This window comes from Anopheles arabiensis, chromosome 3 (genome assembly GCF_016920715.1).
Source record: "Anopheles arabiensis isolate DONGOLA chromosome 3, AaraD3, whole genome shotgun sequence".
In the NCBI taxonomy this organism is placed as follows: Eukaryota; Metazoa; Arthropoda; class Insecta; order Diptera; family Culicidae; genus Anopheles; species Anopheles arabiensis.
Window position 1 is genome coordinate 58,427,547 of NC_053518.1, and position 21,795 is coordinate 58,449,341.

Sequence of the window (21,795 nt, forward strand, 5' to 3'; positions counted from 1 at the left end):
GTGACTCGACCTCTGTATTACATAGACTTTGCAAAAACTGATCGCTGTGTCGTTCTCTCTCTCCGTCGTCCCCAAAGCTCTCTCCGATTTTCGTTCGTCTCTCGTGGTCATCGCTCCAATTCGTTTCTCTCCCGCTCTCGTTTCTCTGCACTTTGTGCTTCCTTTCTCTGGCTCCGTCTCTCGTCCTAGGTTGCTTATCATTTTGATACTTGCCTATACATCGATCTTCTATATTTTTATTATTTCTTATTCTATTCTCTACATGTGCCACAACAGAACAAATGTTAATGCTTTTAAATAACACACACAAAGACAAATACAATATATATATATATATATATATATATATATATATATATATATATATATATATATATATATATATATATATATATATATATATATATATATATATATATATATATATATATATATATATATATATATATATACACATATATTTCATCGCTACTGTTTGACCCGGGCTATTCGGTGTATAGATGTGATCGTAGCTTGTCTAATAGTATGCATACTCGTGGTGGTGGCGCACTGATCGCTTGCTCATCCTTACCCGTCCGGCAAAATGAGTGTATTTTTTGAGTGATTTGAGTGACGCTGTCGAAATACAGTGTGTCGCCCGGCCTCCGTCGTGCACCGACCAGCCGCGAAGGTGACTGGTCCTGGCGATGCCGTCGGCTTCCGTGCGGCAAATATATGCCCGCTGCCTTCCCGTGCTATCGAAGCGGATGGACGAAGCGGACCCGCCGACCACGGTCTTGCACCAGTGCCTCCCTCCCGCAGCGTCTTCACCGACAGAGATTCGCGCCTCACGGCTGCCTTCCAGCTAGTTGCCCCAAGCTTGCGGGGGGCCTATGCGGACGGAAGGGGAATCCTGCCAATGTCGAACACCTTGGTCAGTTGACACGAGGGAACGAGCCCGGGTAGTAAAGGAGAGGATGGTGACCACGCCTTCTCGCCAAGTAGTGTCCAGTCAAGATTGCCTTGGGTAGGGTCTCGAAGGGAGTACAGGGCTTGTGTGGAACGGATCTAAATACTTTCGGAATAATCGGAAGTAATAATCTCTTGCACAAAATTTCTCCTTTTGCTACTAACTATTTTATTTTTCTTCCACTGGAGTCGTTTACAAGCAACATGCTGCTCTAGCGATTGCCTAGAGCATTTTCCGCGAAAATATAATTATATTTAGTAAAACGTTTTTTCCGTATTTTAGTGTAATCCTGTTCTGGAACGTAAGACGAAAACAGTAATCGCTACGCGGAATCGAACCAGGGTTCCTGTGCGCAAGTTTGCCAACTTGCGCTTGTTGCCGCGCAGCACTGATGCATGTGTTCCGCAAGGAAACAGTTTTGTCGGCTTAGTAGTAGTGGTACTACTAAGCTCCGCCTACGCTCACCGTAGGCGCCTACGCATACGCTCACCGCCTACGCATACGCTCACTGGTACTCACGTCGCGTGAGCGACACAGTGTCTCTTCGACGAATGAGTTACACCCTCGCGCGAGCCCTCCCCCTCCCCACCCGTAACGCACGGTGCGCTCTGCAGTTCTCAATGTGTTTGTGTTCTTTCGAGCCATGCTACCAACACATCAAAAGCTTCTTGTTTTTCGCTTTCTTTCATGCACTTATTCTAACAACAAACACAAACACTGTCATGTTTTATTACATTAAACACTTTATTGAAACATAAAGTACACACTAAAGTACACATTTAGAATCCTTCATACTCACGAATGACGTCATACCGGGTCGAGCCAGGCTGCGGGAAACTTGTCGAAAATCTACGTTGACTCTGTTCAGTAAATTCTTACCTGTCGATCCACGCACTGCATGTGCGTCTGTGCACACTGTTTATTCACTGCACACTTCACCAAAACACACCGGCACACGAGACTTATAACGAAATGCGCATCAACGCACAAACACTGCGCGCGGGACTTAGAACGAAACGCGCACAACCATCTCCGGCAAAGCGTCACGCTGTACTGGTGGTTTTGTACGCGTAGGAGGGGGGGACATACGGAGCGATGGTTCGATGCTGTAGTGTAAGCGAAACAACACGATGTGACGAGCAGATCCAAGTTGGTGAGCTCGCTGAAAGAAGAAGAGAGAAGAGCTCGTCAAAGCAAGCCGGGCTACATTGATCGTACTCTGTAGTATAATTTTGATTTTCACTAGCGCATCTGGCGGCGGCTGGGGGAAGCTTTTTTGGTCATCGGGGGAATGGTCGTGCCGGATCTCAAAATAAAGTAATATTTCCATCGTTTTTGATGCGAAAACGACTGAAATTTTTGCACAACATATTTAGCTATCAATTACAAAGCTTTTTCAGCCCGGTTAAAGTAAAAAACATGTAACAATAACGTATTTTCTGAAGCGGCTCCAAATTGTTTGGAAAAATGCTTCCACCAGCCACCGCCAGATGCGCTAGTGAAAAATTAAATTACACTAGCGAGTACGGACAATGTCCCCCGGCCTTAAAACAGAATGCGAACTCTCATCGCAGCGCGTTTCTCCTTGCTTCCTCAAGCTTCCTCATACCCCTCGGCCTGAATCACTCAAAATTTGGGGTCTCATTGTTTGCGCGGTATCGTGGTCACTATCACAACAAACATTTGGTCACTCATCATCGTTCGCGCACTATGTGGCAAATTCATCATCTTCGGTCAGATCCCGGTTTTTGGACGAAATTAACGCTAGCGATCTTTATCAAATAAGCTGTATCAAAAACTCGCTTAACCGGCAGCTCGACTTAGTATTCGCAAATTTTATTGCTGCAACTTACTGCATCGATTTGCACCCCTGCCCAACATCACTAGTCTCTCCTGACCTGTACCATCCAGCCATCGATTTAACGGTTCGAATTCCAAGCACAATGCCTAATCCTACACTGACTCAAGCAAGTAGACCTAGGATGAAATTTTATAAAACCAATTTTACTCGGCTTGATGAGCTCATAGCTAATTTTAATAGCCAGTTCAGAATTAGCCAGTTTAGTTCTGTTGATGAAGCTTTATCGATATTTATACGCTTTCTTTTATCCTCGTTTGATTCGTGTGTACCAATTATCACACCAAAGAGCGGCCCTGCTTGGTCTGACCGCCACCTAAAAAAACTTAAAAGAGCTAAAGAAGCTGCATTAAAAAAATATACGAAGTACCGATCACCTGTTAACAAAAGCATATTAAACGAAACAACTCGCTTGTACCGTAGTTACAATAAAATACGCTACGGTGGCTACTTGTCTCGGTTGGAGAAGAATTTCATCAAAAGGCCCAAAGCTCTCTGGAGTTTTTGTAAGAAACACAATAGTACAAATGTGACACCTAAATCGATTTACCACAATGACCGAGCTGGTTCAACTGCTTCAGATATTTGTGATATATTTGCGTGTAGATTCGAGGAGGCATACACAATCTCAACTACTGACGACAATATTATCACCAACGCTTTAATTAATACTCCTAATGATGTCATCGACCTTAATTTAACTAATATATCGCAAGAATCTGTTCTAAATGTGCTCAAAGCAGTCAAGCTCAAAGCTAGTCCTGGCCCAGATGGTATTCCTGCCATCATTCTCAGCCGATGCTGTGAGTCCATTGCGCCGATCTTCACCAAAATTTTTAATTTTTCACTGCAACAAGGAGAATTCCCCTCTATTTGGAAGAGTTCATGGATTGTCCCCATATTTAAAAAAGGTGACAAGGAAGATGCAGCCAACTATAGAAACATAAAATCACTCAGTGCTGGAGCCAAAGTTTTTGAGAAAGTGATCCAAACAAGTTTACTCACGGCTTCATATCACTATATTAGCCCTCAACAACACGGTTTCGTTCCAAAGCGGTCGACGATTACTAACCTTGTTGACTTTACATCACAATGTCTCCGTAACATGGATAGCAGGATGCAAACAGATGCAGTTTATATGGATTTAAAGGCTGCTTTTGATAGCATCGATCACAACATCCTTTTAGCCAAGATGAATAAGTTGGGACTTGGGCGAAATTTAATATGCTGGTTAGAATCGTACCTTGTCAATCGATCGTATGCTGTATCTTTCTCACGGTGCCATTCAAGGTCTTTCATTGCATCATCTGGTGTGCCACAAGGTAGCAACCTGGATCCACTACTGTTTGTACTGTTCATCAACGACCTATCGTATGTAGTACCAGCAGCGAATCATTTAATGTATGCAGATGACATTAAAATCTACATGACGATAAAAAAAGACACAGACCACTCCGAGCTACAACAATACCTTCTCGAATTCACCAATGGTGCAATCGAAACCGCCTGAGCCTCTGCATTGAAAAATGCGAAGTCATTTCATTCACACGAGCCCGAGAAATTAAGAACACCAGCTACACAGTTAACGGTTTACCAATAGAACGCACTAATGTTATGAAGGATCTCGGAGTCATACTTCATTCAAAGCTGTCATTTGACCAGCAAACAGAGGAGGTGATTACCCGAGGTAATCAATTGCTTGGCATGTTTTTTCGGATAACAAGAGATTTCAAAGACCCAGTCTGCATCAAAGCGTTATACTGTGGTATTATCCGCCCGGTACTTGAATACGCCTGTGTCGTCTGGAAGCCCTCAACCCAAAGACTTTCTGAGAGAATGGAATCGATACAGCGTCGCTTATCCCGATACGCAACACGCTTGTTACCTTGGCCACCTGGCAGTCAGTTACCACCTTATGAAACGCGACTTCTGCTCCTCGGACTGCAACCGCTCCACATCCGACGCCGTACCGCACAACAACTATTTGTGGCTGGTTTACTGCAAAGTAACATCGACTGTCCTTCCCTACTCCAGCAGTTAAACTTTTACGCGCCAGCTGTTCAGCTTCGCTCTCGTCCGTTACTAGCCTTGAACCGTAGTCGAACTGGATATGGATCTAGAGACCCCCTCAACTCCATGATTAGGATGTTTAACGAAGTTCGTCATTTGTTTGATTTTGGAACCTCAGTGCAATCCTTTAAAAACTGCCTTAGAAGCGAATTATTAAGATGATCTTACTACTTATTTTAATCTAATATTAGACTTAAGAACATTCACACGGATCCATTGTTATCCATTGAACGAGTAATAAACAAATTAAACAAATTAAAAAAATATGTAAAATAATATGAACGCAGCTCGTGTATATATCACTGTTTATGGACGATGATTTTTGCAGCCGGCACGAGCGTTGTTTACATTCATGTGTAAAATGACATAAGGGCTCTCCAAGATGGCGACCCCCTAAAACCGCCAATCCACCACCTGATCTTCTTAAATCCACCTTGAGTTCGTAGGCTGAAATTTCAGTCTGTCAGCTGTTTGCATTGTATAGCAGTTTTCGAGCAGCTATCTAAGTGAGTATAATATACAGGTGGGCTTATCCCAAGGTGTATGAATTTAGAAGGCTGATTTTTATCGCTTCTGTTTATGAATGAAGATGTTAAGAGTGTTTTGAGTATTCGTCAAGCCTCAAAAAGCTTGTTTGAACAAAAGTTTTCACTCGTTCTGTCAAAAAGTGATATTAAAATTTGGTTATAAAAAATGCTATGAGACCACCTGGACTACATACACTTTGATTCCAGATTCGATCACCTGATTTCTTTAATGCACCTTGGGATAAATGTAAACAACACCGTGTTTTCGAGCAGGTACTCGAATCTAATTCTAGCTTTTAGGCTAAAATTTTCTAGACTGAAAATCGCAGGCTAGTTTTTTGTGTGGTTTTGTATGGATTTTTTACATGATCTCAGCCTCCAACTGTCAAACTCCATACAAAAAACTAACTAGAATCGTGAAAACCCCCATTGTTTACATTTTTTTATATGTTTCATTTAATTTTTCTACCACATTTTTTCGATTAAATATTCTTTAAAAATATATTTTGGGCTTTACGAGTTTGTATTTAACATTAAAATACAGATTTGAGTGTATTATTTCGTGTTATTCCGTAAATTTATTCTGTAATTCATTGTGTTTTCGACATTTTTGAGGATAAAGACTAAGAAATCATTACTTTTTGCAATTATTACATTAATTACTCAATATCCACGAGCCGCATAGACAATTTACGTGAGATTAGAACTCTTACTCACATGATTTTACATTTCGTGCATAAAAAAATCATCGAATCTTTTGTTAATATGTCTCATTTTTTTATAAAATCAATATCAATCAATAAAAAATACACGTAGTAACTGTTAATGTGAATATTTTGCCTTGGTGAGCCAACCTGTATGCTTCACGGCTCTCACTGATGAGTGCACGCATCTCGTGAGATGCCGTTAGGTTCGGGCTTATGACGTGATCCCCGAAGGATCGCTCTCTCTCTCCGGCGCGCCTCCACATAGGATAGTGAATAAACCTTTTATATGTGTTAACTTATTCGCGTGCATTCGTCCACCTCTTATTTTAAATACATGACGACAGACCTTAACAGTAACAAAAATATATTTTCTATTTGCCATGCTTTGTGTGCGGAAACCATTGGTTAACGGTTTTAAAATGACGTAAAGTCCCTCAACTATGGCGACCCCCCAAAAGCCCTTATCCACCACCTGATATAATTAATCCACCTTGCAACGAACTTAAAACGGAAAGGACCCCTTTGACAGATTAAATGTCAAATCAGTACACCCAGTCAGACAAATCGGACTTAATTTACCCCTATCTTACCGCTAAATTACCGGTAATTTAAGAGTAATTTAATGGTAAATTAGCAGTCGTTAATTTACCCATTCGAGCAGTTTTGACAGATCCTATTCCTTCCTCTATTTTGTTTTTATTTTTTTCGGCTAAATTGTTAATAAATAACACGAAATTTATTATATTACAGTTTAATGGTTATATTCAATCATTTTCCTTAACTTTTACAAACGATTACAATGAATTTTTTATAGTAAACTCGACTTGAACAGCCGCTTCACCCGGAGAAGGTGGTGCACAAATAGCACTAATAAACACTATTTCTCGGCTGTTTTTTTTACATTTTACAGTTTTAAACACACCGCCGACGTCTGCTTCCACTAAAATATCATTAAAACAATACTCTTTTGTTCTAATTTATATCTTTTTACTGACAACAAACGAGAACACTTCGTACCGCTAAATTGCTCTTAAATTACTGTTATGAGAGACACAAAACTGCTCGAATGGGTAAATTAACAGAAGGCTGTCTGACTGGGCAATTTCCCACTCGACAAACAAGTGCTCGAAATTGCATACAACTCCCTAATTTTGTGTCACCGAACCTTGGGATATGAAAAAATGAGGACATTTTTGTTCGGACTGAGGGTAAAATTAGGGGATATGAGAACAGCAGGCTTTTCCGAGTGTGTGAGTGTACGCGCGCCATCCTTGATGTACATGTATTGGTGAGGTACGAGGGTATTTATTTATGTAGTTGTGATATCAACTTTCTTTCGGCGCCAAATGAAATGTCACGTTTGAATTTAAAGAATTTAAGAGATTGTATTGTTCACTAGATTCACTTCGTGTAGAGCTTCTGGTTTCTGGTTGACAAAAAAAGCTTAACTGGTCGATATAGATTTGCATACACAAGGTAAAACAATACTCATAGGAAACGTTTAAATACTCTATGAAACTATATAAAACGAACTTTTTTAGATGGAGGACAAAAACAACAACGTGCCAGTACCAACTGATTTGGCAAAAGAATGCATGATGTTACGCCGAATGGTAGCTCAGCTAAAGGTCCAGAACGATGTGATGAACAACAAGCTCGATGTTCTGACCGGTATGATGCAACAACTTTTGTGCGAATCAAAACACCTGCTTGAGCCTCACAGATAAAACCCCATCGCCAACCTTTTGCACAGTGGAGTCCATTGAGGAGATGAATACCCTGGAGGAGAAACTGAAAACAAAAGAGTGCCGTGATGAATTTGTGCAATGGGTGAAACAAAATATTGCAGAAGGCGATTTTAAACAACGTGCTTGTGACGCTCTTCACTTAATCCTAGGGCCTAACATTTTATTGCAATGTTCGTGGACAGGAAGAGCAAAAATAGGAGATAAAATACCTTTGTGTAAATAAAAAATATAGTACTAGTTATACAAGAATTAGGAGAATTGCTCGGATAAAACATTAAAAGATTGGATGCAGCTAAAATTAAATCATAGTGATAATTTAAAACGAAACAAATACATACATAAGTCTAGATGCCATAAGCCGAGATCAAGTAGTGTGTAAATAGTAGAAGATATTTAGATTATAGTTCTTAAAATTAGTGGGAGCTCTATTATAATCTAGATGAACTATTCAATTAGAATTGTAATATCAAAAAAGAATTCAAATGAAATAATACTCACTTATTAGAGTTGTGTAAATGCATTATATAGAATTACAAAATAAATCCTTGCTATGAGCAATGTTCCAAAGAGCTGTAAAAAAAATTATAAGATTGCATTATTACTGAATATATAGTAATTGAAATAATTTGTAGAAATGAAACAATAAATGTTAACTTACTTCTTATCTAAAAAACAAGCGGAACTGTTGAGACTAGAAGAAACGCCATATTAAGCGCAGTCACGTCGTGTCGTGTCACGTAAGGGGATAGCTTTTCCTCGATGAATCCTCGTATGGAATGCGAAACACGTTGAGCAGTATTCGAAAAAAAATAGATGTTGGAGATTAGTGTTTGTACGGAATTATCAAAAGATACCATGCTCAATCAACTGTTCTAATATTTTAGTTATAACTGTCGTGGATCTTACACTATTTATGGATCACAGGTTGATTGGATAATTTGTTTTAAAGATTGGCATTGGCATAAGTCCAAATTACCAAAAATAATTGTGTTAACATAAAAAAGTATAAACAAACATGAAATGAATCCCTTGGTTTTGTCACTAACTTATACAATTATTATTAAATGAATGTACATGCGACAATTCGTGCTGATCTGTTCAATAAAAAAACTACAATGAAGTTGCCTGTAGATTAAACAAATTTCTTTCCCTTCTAACTCTGTAATGAAAACTGTTTTATATTTTTATTATGATATACCCTCTTTGGAAATGCTATGTAATACATCCTCAACCTAAACCCTCTACATAATACATTATATGATATTTTATATATACTATGATATACCCTCCACCCACAAGTTTTGAAATAAACCCTTACCGTAAACCTTTGAAAACTCAATAATATTATAATTTACACTAAGACAAAACAAGTCACAAGCATAATTTTAATGTAAAAAATATGGTTTGTTTGGAAGAAAAGTGTGTAATAATGGAAAAAATAATACAGATGGAGGCATAGAATCTTGAAATTCATCAACATCAAAGTACACAAGAGGACGAGGGGGTAAATTAACGGCAACTAACTTACATTTAATCAACTTAAGGTCAAGTGTCACCATAGTAGATGGTGAATAAGAATTTAGTTTATGAATGTTCAGTTCACTAGACTGTATCTCTACAAAAGATACATTATCTTTGAATGTAGCCGTAAAATAATTTTCCTTATTATCATACTTGATTCCAACGATAACCAACGAATTCTGCGGAGAGATTTCTGCTCTCAAAAATTTCACAATACCATTTGATTTTGTTAAAAACCATTCATCTCAAAATTTTGGTTTTAAAACAAAGCTTTCAGTTACATGCACTCCACAGCCATCTATAGTCAAACAGGGATATTTCTTTTCTTTGGGACCATGATGCACATTAATTGAGGCATATAACTTGCATCTGTCCGCTACTTGTTCCACACATTTTGAACCTGTCTTAACATCTCGTTTAATAAACTGTAAAAAGTTTTCATAATCATAAGAAGACCAATCGTCCAATGGACCAAGTTCTTCAACGTCATCAAATACGTGGAGAAGATTGTGTACATTACTGCTCATATGGGTGCGACCATAGTACAGTGGGAAATCAACAACAAATTGTTGAAGCATTCTTTTGCAAGCGGGTTTAAATGTTTATATACTGACGATGAGAAAATAGTTATGCCACAAAAGTAGAGCAAATAATGGTTAAAGCCCTCACTGTGCATAAAATCTTTATATATAACAGGGCTAATATAATGTAGGAAAGACCTAAATTCAGTTGCTTCCCAATACTGAAGAGTGTCAAGAGATCGAAATGGTCGATGTATTTCAGAAGGCAGTTTCGTTTTTGTTGTGTTCGGATGTCCGTTCACTTATTTGAATAACCCACTGAACTAAGCACAACTAAAAAGTTACAAACAAGACATGCAAACTTTATTCCTAACACATTAAATATTTGTTGAAACGTAAAACCCCGGCGCAGCCGCGTAACGGTTACCGCACTCGTTGAACACCCGAGAACCGAATGCCCCGGGTGAACGGCCGTCGTGCCCTAGCCGCGATGGCGCGGCCCTTTCGCTCCGTCTCACGGTCGCCCTCGACGGACAGCTCGGGTGACGTCCAGGGCTGTCGCACCCTGCGACCAACCCAGAGCCACAATGTTGCGCGACGTTGTCCGTCTCCACAACAGTTTTCATCAAAAAGTGAGAGACATTTTTCTTGTGTTCACTAGACCATATTACAAAACTTAGAAATTTATGATGAAAAAGGCCGTACAAAAATTTACGAGTGTTGCCAATATCGATAAGATGAAGTCGATCAGAAGTGGGAAAACTTTTTATCATATTTAATCCACCAATCTCTTCTAAAGGAGATCGAATTTGTTTATGATGCTCTATATCGTGTCTTTGTCGAAAACTTTCATCTGTACGTGGTGGAGCAGGTTGTGATGAACAAAATATTATTTTACGCTTCGGTTTTACGAACTCTCCAACGAGAGTACACTTCGTGCACCCATGTTTTGCCAAAAAGTACATTACCAATTTTATAAAGGCCCGCGCAGGGGTATCGGTGACAAAAGCCTTGGCAAAAATCGAGAGTTTTTTTCGTTTAAATTCAATCGAGCTACTGTGTCAAACTATTCTTCGTTCGTAAGTCTAATAATGCTAATTTGTGCGCGGATCGAACGTAGGTAGTGTTCGCGGTTTGTACAGTGGCTTGCCTAACCTGACCGTCTTTAGCCACCACTACCGATATAACTCGACCCTTTGGCCAGCAGTTTCTGGGGAGATTATTATCCTCAATTACAACTAAATCTCCTACCTCGAGTGGTCGTACGGGCTGGAACCACTTGGTTCGACGGGTGAGAGTCGGTAAGTATTCTGCCAACCATTTCTTCCAGAACACATCCGCCGCGTGCTGTGCCACCTTCCAGAACGATTTTAGAGCCGCGGGGCTGTCGCAGAACACAGCCGGCGGCTTACTTCCGTCTGGAGTCCCTAGTAGCAATAGGTTCGGCGTCATAGGCACCGTCATCTCGTCATCCAACGGCACGTAGGTAAGTGGACTCGAGTACAGTATCAGCTCGATTTCCGCAAAGGTTGATGCCAAAATTTCGTCCGTTGGTCTTTTAGGAAACACGAACTGATTCAGCACCTTCTTCACCGAGCGCACTAAACGTTCCCAGCAGCCGCCAAAGTGGGGAGCCCCGGGAGGGTTGAAGCTCCATTTCGTTTGCGGTCCGCAAAACACCGTCATCATTGCGTCGTGGTCGATCTCCTGCGCTGCTTCGTCCAACTCTCGCGAAGCACCTACGAAAATAGTCCCCCGGCGCTGATGATTTCGAGCGGGGTTCCACGTCTAGCGATGAAGCGTCGGATGGCTACGATACACGAGGCGGTGTTAAAGGATGCTGCTATTTCCAGATGGACCGCCCGACTCGTATGGTAGGTAAATATGACGCCCTATCGTTTTTCTACCCGTCGTCCGACGGCGACAAGAAAGGGCCCGAAGTAGTTTATACCTGTGAACGAGAAAGCATTCTGACCAACTGCGACCCGTTGAAGTGGTAAATTACCCATTAAAGGCGGTTCCGGGCGCGCGTTGTCCACCTTGCATTTCTGGCAGCTCATGCGACGGTATTCCCCTAGGAGTTTTGGGATGTAGTATCGCATCCTTAGTGCAGCCAAAGCTGTACCGTGATTCACATGTTTTTACCTGGCGTGGTACGCTTGCATCAAGAGATCGGTTCCGTACTCCTTCCTAGGCAGGATTATAGGATTGCGGGAAGGTTCGCTGATTTCCACGCACTCGGTTAGCCGTCCCCCCACTCTTAGAATCCCATGGTCGTCTAAGGTGGGCGATAGTTTGTATAGACTGATACCTTTGTCGATCCTCTTCTTCCACGGATGCTTTATCAGCTCTCGATTTCTCAGTTGTTGCATCTCATCACGATACGCCTTCTGCTGTATGAATCGTATTAATATACGCTCCGCTTCCGCTAGCTCGTCCTGCATCAGCGGTCCGTTCACTTTCCGCTCCTTCTTAACTAGATAACGCATGTTTGTTATGAAGCGCGTCACAAACGCCATAGCCCTCAGTGCTCGGCTCCATCTGGAAAACCGTTCCAAATGAATTAACGGCTTCTCTACTAGGTGATGGTTCATTCCTTTCCGCAGCTCTTCACTGGTACGTTGTGGTACTCCTTCTTGATTCGGCCAGGCGCTTTCCGGCTCCCAAAGGAACGACGGCCCGCGGAACCACCGCCCTAGCGCTGGCAGGTCTGGTCGTTTGCTCCATTTTGTGCCCTCGTCTGCTACGTTCAGCTTGGTTGGAACCCATCGCGATTGATCCAGATTAGTTCCTTCTAGCAGCTCTCCTATACGGAATGCTACAAATTGGTTGTAGCAACTGTGGTCTGAGTTAAGCCAACTCAGGACGTTCTTAGAGTCGGTCCAGAAGATGGTTCGTCCGATCGACAGTCGATGATTTTGCGATATGGTTTTCGCTAGCCTTGCGCCGATGACCGCGGCCTGCAGCTCCAGCCTAGGGATGGATAAAAATTTAAGCTGCGTCATGCGCGTTTTCGATCCTACCAGAGTGCATTCGATATGCATATCCCATCCTTCCACGAAACGGAAGTAAGCAACTGCAGCCATATCCTTCTCACTCGCATCCCAAAAGACGTGCAGCTCAACGTTGGCATCTGTGGAGGATATACATCGATAGCATCGGGGTATAGTCACCTGTTCGACATCGGGAAGCACGTGTAACCACTCCGTCCATTTCCCTGCCGTCTGGTCGCTCAACTCTTGGTCCCAACCGGTGCCTCCGCGCCAAACTTCCTGCAGCAAAGTCTTTAAATACATTAGAAAATGTCCGAGTAGTCCGAGAGGGTCGTAAACGCTCATAAGTGTCCGTAGTATTTCACGTTTCGTTTCTGGCTTTCTCCCAGATAAAAGCTCTTGATCATGCCTCGAGGATAAGCGGAATGTGAAGGTGTCCGATGATGTGTTCCACCACATTCCCAACACCTTTTCGGCAGATAGACCGTAGTTCGCACTAATATCTTTCCCCTTTATATCCTCTTGCAGGTGTTGCATGACGGCCCGAGAGTTCGAAACCCAGTTTCTGATTTCGAAACCACCGCACGCGTGGATGTAACGGACCGCGTCGGCCAGATCTTTAGCTTCCTCTTCCGTCTCGACGCTGGCTAGCATATCATCGACGTAGTGTTCATGTACTATGCACTCGACTGCCCTGGGGTATTCTGTTGCAAATCGTCCTGCGTTCACTTTTTTACGTATTGTGTACTGCTAGGTGAACACGCTGCTCCGAACGTCATCACGGTCACTACGTAAATCGCCGATCCGGCATCGGGGTCGTCGCCGTCCCACAGTATCATTTGGCTTCGTTGATCCGTTTCCTTAATTATTATTATTATTATTATTTATTAATCTTCAACGGGCCGTATGGCCTAATTAAGATGTAACAGTTCAATAAAAAAAAAATACATAGCAAAAACAAGATTTGCATCGCAATTCACTGCGGCCACGGCAAAAGCCGGAGACGTTCCTTGAAGCACTGAGTTGAGATGTCGAAGTCGAAGCAATCCGAGACAGTGTTGAAGACAGCCGACATGCGGAACATAGGGTCTGACCGACCAGCACTGGAACGGGGTTGAGCGAGCCGTAGAGTTTCTCTAGACCTAAGTGTTCGGGATGGTGCATAGATATCGACTCGATGCAACAATGGCGATGAGTCGATAGAGCCATTTAGCAATCCAGCGATGAAAGAACACTGTGCATTGCGTCTTCTAACCGAAAGAGGTTCAAGGCCTAGAAGACGGCACCGCGCAGCATACGGAGGAAGATTATTGCGATCCTGCCAGGGAAGTAGGCCACCTGGTGGAACATTTCGCGTATGTCGCCGACAATCGCCACACGGTTCTCTCTGAACTTCATCAGCACTGACACGAGTCCAGCAAGCATGTCGGGTCCAGTAAGAAGTCTGGAATTCAAGCTCACTCCGTTCATCTTGGCCGCTGCGTCGAAAACCATACGGATTTTCCCGGGTTTGTTCGGGTTGGTTAGCGGAAAGATTGGAAGGTACCAATCGTTCTTCTGCCGTACAATCGAGATGGTGTCTGTTTAGGCATACGTACCGTTTTTGTGGCCGCAGCCTTGTTACAAGGTAGATCTGGATCGTCACGGCGCCATATGAGTCCCGTTTCGTAGCGTCCGTCTATTAGCGTTGTTTCTCGTTCCAATATGGCCAAAGCGCGCTCGTCGTCTTTAGATTGCAGGCTGTTGGTCGATGTGCTGATGCCGATCGATTCGAGTTTAAAATACTCCTTCACCGCAGCTGTGAGTCGATCATCAGGCGAGCCATCGCAGGAACATACGTGAAGAAGGCTACGTTGTGACTCGGGAGTGAATCTTACGTTGGTGCAAGGGCCATAAACGACCCAACCCAAGCGTGTCTTCGAGGCGACCGGCTCGTCACATTTACCCTCTACGCTCTTCACTGGCTGGCTCAATCTGCAACTGTCCACGCCAATTAAAACTCGTGGCATGGCCTCTTCCTAGGAGTCCACCGGTAGACCTCTCAGGTGAGCGTAGTTTGCAGCCAGACGAGTCATGTGCATCGTTTGTTTTGGAAGCGCTAGCTCTTTCACGGTGTGCACTTCCGACATTTCGTGCACGGTAGATGTCTCGTGGGGAGCGGACCGCATACCGACAGCTTTACTGACTCGTTCTCTTCTCTTCTTATGTCTCCAGTCCATTGCAGGCACAGAGGGTGTGGGGTTCCGGATAAACCCAGCTCTGCTAATAACCCATGGTCCATGAAAGTTGATGTAGAGCCGTCGTCGAGGAACGCGTACGTGTCTACGCGCCCAGCAGGTCCGTGGAGAGATATGGTCACGTACTTCAGCAAAGCACCATCGTTTGCTCCTGTATGTGCGAAAACGTTTCCCGTCCCGGTCCCCGAAACCTGAGGAATCCCGCGAGATTGTGCTAGCTGGAAGTTCATCATTTGCGTGGAGTAGCTCGTGGTGTTGTACGCTACAGCCGTTAACGCCACACGGTGCTGCTCTGCATCTGCCTCCATGATAACCAAGACACTTCCTGCACATTCTTCGTTCATTTACGAAGGCTCTTCTAGCAGCCACAGTGGTGTTGAGGAATTTCGCGCACTGGTCTAAGGATCCGCAGCTCTTACCACATACTGCACAAGCTGTCGTCAGCACTCGTATTTGACTCATCGGGCCCAAAACACCATCACTTTCCTCTTGTAGAACCGTCGCGTTGCAGTAGGTAGGGTGAACCCGGCCTTTACCGTACGGTCGCTGTTGGTCGGGTGTCGCTGGCTGGAACCGCTGGGGGTGACTACGACGGGGCTGAAGCTGCTGCTGGTACCGATGTTGGTTTAGTGATGTTTCCGGCTGTCGACGCGCTACTTTTTGTACTTCCGGAGATGGCGTCATATCGATGACATCACATAGATCACTGGCTAACTCACTAATCCAAGTTCCGAATTCAATCATCGTCACCTCCTGCATCGTTTTTCTTGTTCGTGCCCAGTCGATGCATAAGACGGGGGGCAGCTTCCTCACCAGCTCCTTCAGCAAGGTCACGTCATACATATAGGCCAATAACCCGGACATCATTTTCATCGTCCGTGTAACCACAAGAGGCTGTTGTGCGGTCATAGGCCGTTATAAAGACTAGCCAGTCATCCACAACTCCGGAGAATATTGGTAAGTCCTTCGGTACCGGCTGGCGGGCCGCTATCTGACTTTGGCTCAGAGTAGTGCTGTGTATTAGTGGCCGAGTGTTGTACTGTGTACCGTGCATTGTGTGGCCGTAGCCCTCGTGTGAAACTTGTGTGTTGCGCTGTGCCCCGTGTGTCGTACGAACGTAACCCGTGTGTGGAGTGTGTGCATGGCGCGCCGTATGCTCGTAGTGCAGTGCGTTTTCTGGATGGGTCGCATATCCTTCCTGTTTCCGGAGTCTAGACTGCACCGAGTAGTCCGGTTGTGCCGCGTAATCCAATTGTGTCACTCGACCGTACGGTGCAACGTACTTCGATTGTGTCGCGTATCCTTGTTGCTGTACGGGTGCCTCATACGTCGCATGGCCATGTTGTGTTGCGGAGTGCTTTAGTGTGCGTGTGTTACTCTCGTAGAGATCATGGCCCTTCGCGAATTGGCCCACCACAGGGCTACATTTTTGGCGGGCAGTCAGCTGCATAGAATTTTCCATACCGCCGATCCACTCTTCAAACTCGGCCTCCCGCCGGACGGCAGGTACACTGTTTCCCAGAGTCTGTTCGACGGGCCTTTCGCCACCTAGATCGTCTTCAATGTCGAGCAATCGCATCTCGTGTTCGAGAATAAGGCGCCTCCTACGCTGTTCTTCACATGATGTCGTGGCGCGCCCGACGCGTTCGATATCTCCTTCTGATGCGGCGCGCGCGACGCGACGTATGTCCCCTTCTATCGCAGCGTCTTCGACGCCTTCCATGGCCCCTTCCGACGCTGACCACGTCTCTTCATTATCTCGTATCGTGCTCTCCGTGCCGTACCCTTTCAACTCACCCGCCTTACTCCGCACCAGTGTATGTCTTACTTCCTGGTTCGAGAATGGGCCTCTGGGTGTTCTCTTCCGACGGGATGAGCTCGTGCCGATGCATTTTTGCCGCCTTACTTTCAACGCACTCATAGGAGGTAGTGGCTCCTGCGTTGGTTACTTCCGACGGGAATGCAGCCGCGCGCAATGGTCTCGGGGTGGACGCTCCGCTGAGGCCGCTGGGAACGTTCTCGCGCTCTATCTGCTGATACGCCCCTGGGGTAGCTGGTTCCCCCCTCGGCATACGACGCACTGACTGCTGCTCCATTGCACTCTTCACTTAACCGGGCACGGACACTTTTTTTAATCGAACGCGCGATTTACTTGTTTCCGATCCACGAATCGAAATACGATACGTTTAATCGTTAGACAATTTAAGTCAGACCAAATTTTTTTGGAATGTAGGAAAATGAAACCAACGCAGAATAATTTCTTGCCGAAACAATTTATTTTAGTTTTCCAAAAATTTGTCTAGATTCCGCGAGTGGTTTGAAAAGGGTGCAAATCTTATGCTGCACTCTTTTATAGCTTTTCCCTCGTCACTTCGTGTCCTAATCGGATTGCGCTTCGTGTCCGTTAACCCTCCTGGTTTAATACAGGTCGTTCAGTTCGCTATGTGACAACACCAAAATTTACGAAATCATTAAAAACCGAACAAATCGTGTGCGCGTTCCCTCCACGTCCAGATAACTCTTTTCAGACCAGATAGCGATGCTGAGAGTTTTGCTGCGCTTATCGACAGGTGTAGTAAGCGAGGTATTGTCTAGTTCCATTTATTTCCTTCTTATTTAACAATATTGGAGGCTCGCTTCGAATTCGGCCGTGGAAGTGGGCAGGACGTGGTTGGATTTTAGTGTGTAGTGTACCTTCCTAAGAAGCGTGTGTTTCACAAGTGTGAGATGTATTGATAGGTGAATTTAATGCATTATTGATCTACTTGCTCGAAGAATGAAGGCGAAAATTCAATACAGTCATTATCCGATATACGCTATCGTACGGGACCGAGCGCAATAGCGTATTTCGAGTTTTCGCGTATAGCGGATTTGTATGGAAAAATAGTTTACACTACCAGTTCGAGGGTTGAAAAATATCGCCACAGAGTTTTGCATTAAAGTTTTTTGTTGTAAAACAGGTATTGTTCAGGCACCTGTTATAAATTATCCGAAATAGTGAGATTAAACAGGTATATTTTGCACAAATTCTATGCAAAATGCAAAAAGAACATTAAGGAAATTCAAAAGAGCATAAAATATTTCAAAGTATTAAAATATTTGCAAAAAACACATGGAGCTGTCAAATTTAGAGCAATCGCGTACTGCGAATTCGCGTATATCGAGTATCGCGTATTGCGGATAATTGCTGTACTCAGAAGTGATCAAAGGATTACTGTTGTCACTTGGAGGTGTCATGTATGGTTGTGATGCATATTACCCTACATACCTGCACTTGTCTTGACCTGGATCTAATTATTTCACTTTTCATACAAATTGTATGAACAGAACCTCTCGCATAACGAGTGAGTCATTAAAATGGATTGAACTCGTTATGCGGGGTTCTACTTTACATGCATTTATCATCCAATGCAATTGACTGATATTATTATTCTTTCTTTAATTTCAGCTAAGCCGTTCTCATCGATGCCGTACCGTGTACGGTTGGTTGCACTTTGTCAGGAAGGACAGCAGAATGCTGCCAAAACGAAAAAGCTAGCATAGCCCTCGATGATGACGCAACTTTTACATGTTCGCCATCATACTCTCGTTCCAACTGGAGGCATGTTTGCCTAGGCGGCAACAGCATATTGTTTGAACATGTTGAATAGAACAAACATGTTGATAATAGTAATGTATTGCATTCTCAACGCTTTATCTATATGAAACGCAATCAACTTTCTTTACTTATTTTATGTTTTTTTTTTATTTGATTACAGGTGAATGCTGCAAATCTCTGTGATTACCGTTTTCGTGCGCTGAATTAGGTTTGTATGAAAAAGTGTATTTTTTTTAATATTTAATTTTTCAATAAAGTAACGGTCAATTTGGAATACAATGTGTTGATAAATAACCCGAATAAAAGAAATACACGGATAAACGCATGTAAACAATACACGATAGAACGGGCCCGTTTCATCCGAACCCAACCCCGAAAAATATAATGTTGGTTTAGCTTAATAAACATTAAAATTAAATGTTTATTTTGCTTTTTCGCACGGCATATTAACCGAAATGAAAAAATAAACCTAATAAACCTATAACTGCATATTAACCGAAATGAAATGAAAAAAAGTTTATGGAGCAGTGACTGCCACATTCTCGAGACGGTACCGGAGGATGAGGAATAGGAACGCGTGCTCTAATTTTGTCTTTGCGGAGGCAATAATCGAAGCTGTACAGGTGCAGTATCCAACTGCAGCGCGATGGCAATTAACCCAGAAACACCAAGAATGGGTACATAAAACACGGGTACGTGATGAGTAGCTCGGCGACATTCGATAGTACAAGCAACAGGCACAATATTCGACATCATACTATATACTATTCCTTCTTCCACTAGTTCTTAGACTCCTCCCACTAATTCATAAGTCTGCGCATCGGCAGCTCGAAATGCACTATAAAAGGGCTAACACTTTGCTATACGATTTAAGTTCAAGTTGCAATTCCGTACACTTTGCAGAAGTTACACCATGTCGACGCAAGATAAATTAACGTGTCTTCGTTTAAAGGAAGAAGTTGTGGAAGAGTCTCAAGTGTCACTTCCTTTACAAGTGATGCCTTCGGCCATTGCCGGTGAGCAATTGTTTCGTCAGTCAGATGTACCAGTCCGTGTTGTTGGACAACTTCCGATGATAAGTGCAGTGCCATCGATGGTTCCAGTTGAACGAGTGAAGGTAACGGATGCAGTGTCAGCATTGGTCTCGAGTGCCAGTGATGGTAACCATCATCGGTCAACATTACCTGGTGTTCCTGCACTATTCCGTCCGTTAGGCCAGCAACATGGACAGCAACCGTCAACTAGTACTGCTGCGTCATCAGTGGTACCAGTTGCTGATGCTTTACCGAATGCTCTGATGCTCTAGGAACCAAGCATGATGATCGGTAGACAACAGGCATTGACGAGATCTGCAGTACCATCGATAGCATCGCTTGCCGAAGTTCATGCTCCGAAGAATCAGCGTGGTATGAAGACCGCTGTTGTAAGACAACAATTACCCACCAGTGCTTCTGCATCGGTGATAGCGGCTGCTGGAGGATCTGTTTGCATTGTGAGCCATACACCAGCCAAAATGATCCGCATTAATATTAAAAAACCATCAAAGAGTACTGCTAATCTGAGCAATCTTTTACCGGTGTTCCTAGCAAGATCCGACCGCCAGGCAAGATAGTTGAAGGTGGTAACCAAGAGCCATCGACAAGCGCCGGGGTACATTGTACATAACGGCTGAACGAGCAACTAGTCCTGTTGTGATAAATTTGATTGAAAAGGCAAAGTGATCAGAAACCGTCAACGAGGTCTGCTACGTTTCCGGTGTACGAACCTGTGCTGCCTTCGTCGCCAATAATGATGATCACCGACGATGAACACCAGGTTGCAGCAAATCAAGCAGTCCTTTCAATTACTTCTACAGAACATTCCGGAAGCTGCTACCTTCGTTGTCGGATGCTGTTAATGAAATTAGATGCACGCAGCGCATAGATATAGGTGATTTTAAATGAGCAGTCCACAATACTGAATCCTATGAAGGGTATAAGAAGAAGTTCGCAAAGTTTAGCAATGGAAAAAATGGGAACTGAACAAAAGTTTAATGCATTTGAAGCAAAAATAGCTGGAAATAATTTTGCATTTTACAGTTACACTCAAATAATAGATGCAGATATTAGCAGCCAAGATGCCAACAGCAGGATGCATGAGGCTTTAGACGTGTTGTTTGATATGACTTTTCTTGCACGGTGTAGCTGGGAAGGATCATCAGGAAAAAATAGCTTTTAGTAAATACCCAAATACAGTGCGCTTATTTAACCACGCAAACAATGATACCCTAAATTTTGAGTGATTCAGGCCGAGGGGTATGAGGAAGCTTGAGGAAGCACGGAGAAACGAGCTGCGATGAGAGTTCGCATTCTGTTTTAAACGCGCGCTTCACTAACACCAATACAAATGCCGTGCTTTGACGAGCCGTCAGTGAATGTGTGAGTCTTCTTTTAGCGAGCTCAACAACTTCGAGCTGCTCGTCACATCGTGTTGTCTCGCTTACACTACAGCATCGAACCATCGCTCTGTATTGTCCCCCACCAACGCGTACAAAACCACCAGTACAGCGCGACGCTTTGACGAAGATGGTTGTGCGCGTTTCGTTCTAAGTCCTGCGCGCAGTGTTTGTGCGTTGATGCGCATTTCGTTCTAAGTCTCGTGCGCCGGTGTGTTTTGATAAAGTGTGAAGTAAAAAACAGTGTGTACAGACGCATATGCATATGCGGGCATCGACAGGTAAGGATCCATTTATTCACAGATATGTGTTTGCTGGATGGAGGTCGTACTTAGCAGGATGACGACATGATGTGTGTTTTTGTTAGGTTCTAAATGTGTGACGAAAGTTTACATTAAGTTTCAATAAAGTGTTTAATGTAACCAAAAATGACCGTGTTTGTGTTTGCTTTTAGAATAAGTGCGTATTTGCGATCGTGGTAATGTATGAATACTTACGTTCACCGATATCGGTTCTTGCGCATTTGAGGTATGGTGTGCCTATTCGTTCTACCTTGCACTCGTAATCATCTCTCGTGAAGTTGCGGTCGTGTCAAATTTATCAGTGGATTTAGTGGGCGATCCCAATTACGC

General features: G+C 43.5%; 1 protein-coding gene and 1 long non-coding RNA gene across 2 annotated transcripts; both read right to left on the reverse strand.

Moving 5' to 3' along the window:
• Window positions 1-7,795: 7,795 nt before the first annotated feature.
• On the reverse strand, window positions 7,796-8,722 carry LOC120902730. The gene is made up of 3 exons (XR_005739467.1): window positions 8,518-8,722; window positions 8,358-8,429; window positions 7,796-7,902 (listed from the first exon to the last, which is right to left on the reverse strand). It is a non-coding gene; the product is annotated as an uncharacterized LOC120902730 (long non-coding RNA).
• Window positions 8,723-12,042: 3,320 nt separating this feature from the next.
• On the reverse strand, window positions 12,043-13,431 carry LOC120901082. Its single transcript, XM_040308788.1, has one exon. It carries the CDS (start codon window positions 13,429-13,431, stop codon window positions 12,043-12,045), a length of 1,389 nt encoding a protein of 462 aa, XP_040164722.1.
• Between the last annotated feature and the right edge of the window lie 8,364 nt (window positions 13,432-21,795).

What these genes read in the sequence shown, in the direction of transcription:
- LOC120901082 (XM_040308788.1), bottom strand. Translation starts at nt 13,431, where the DNA reads ATGCAACACCTGCAAGAGGATATAAAGGGGAAAGATATTAGTGCGAAC.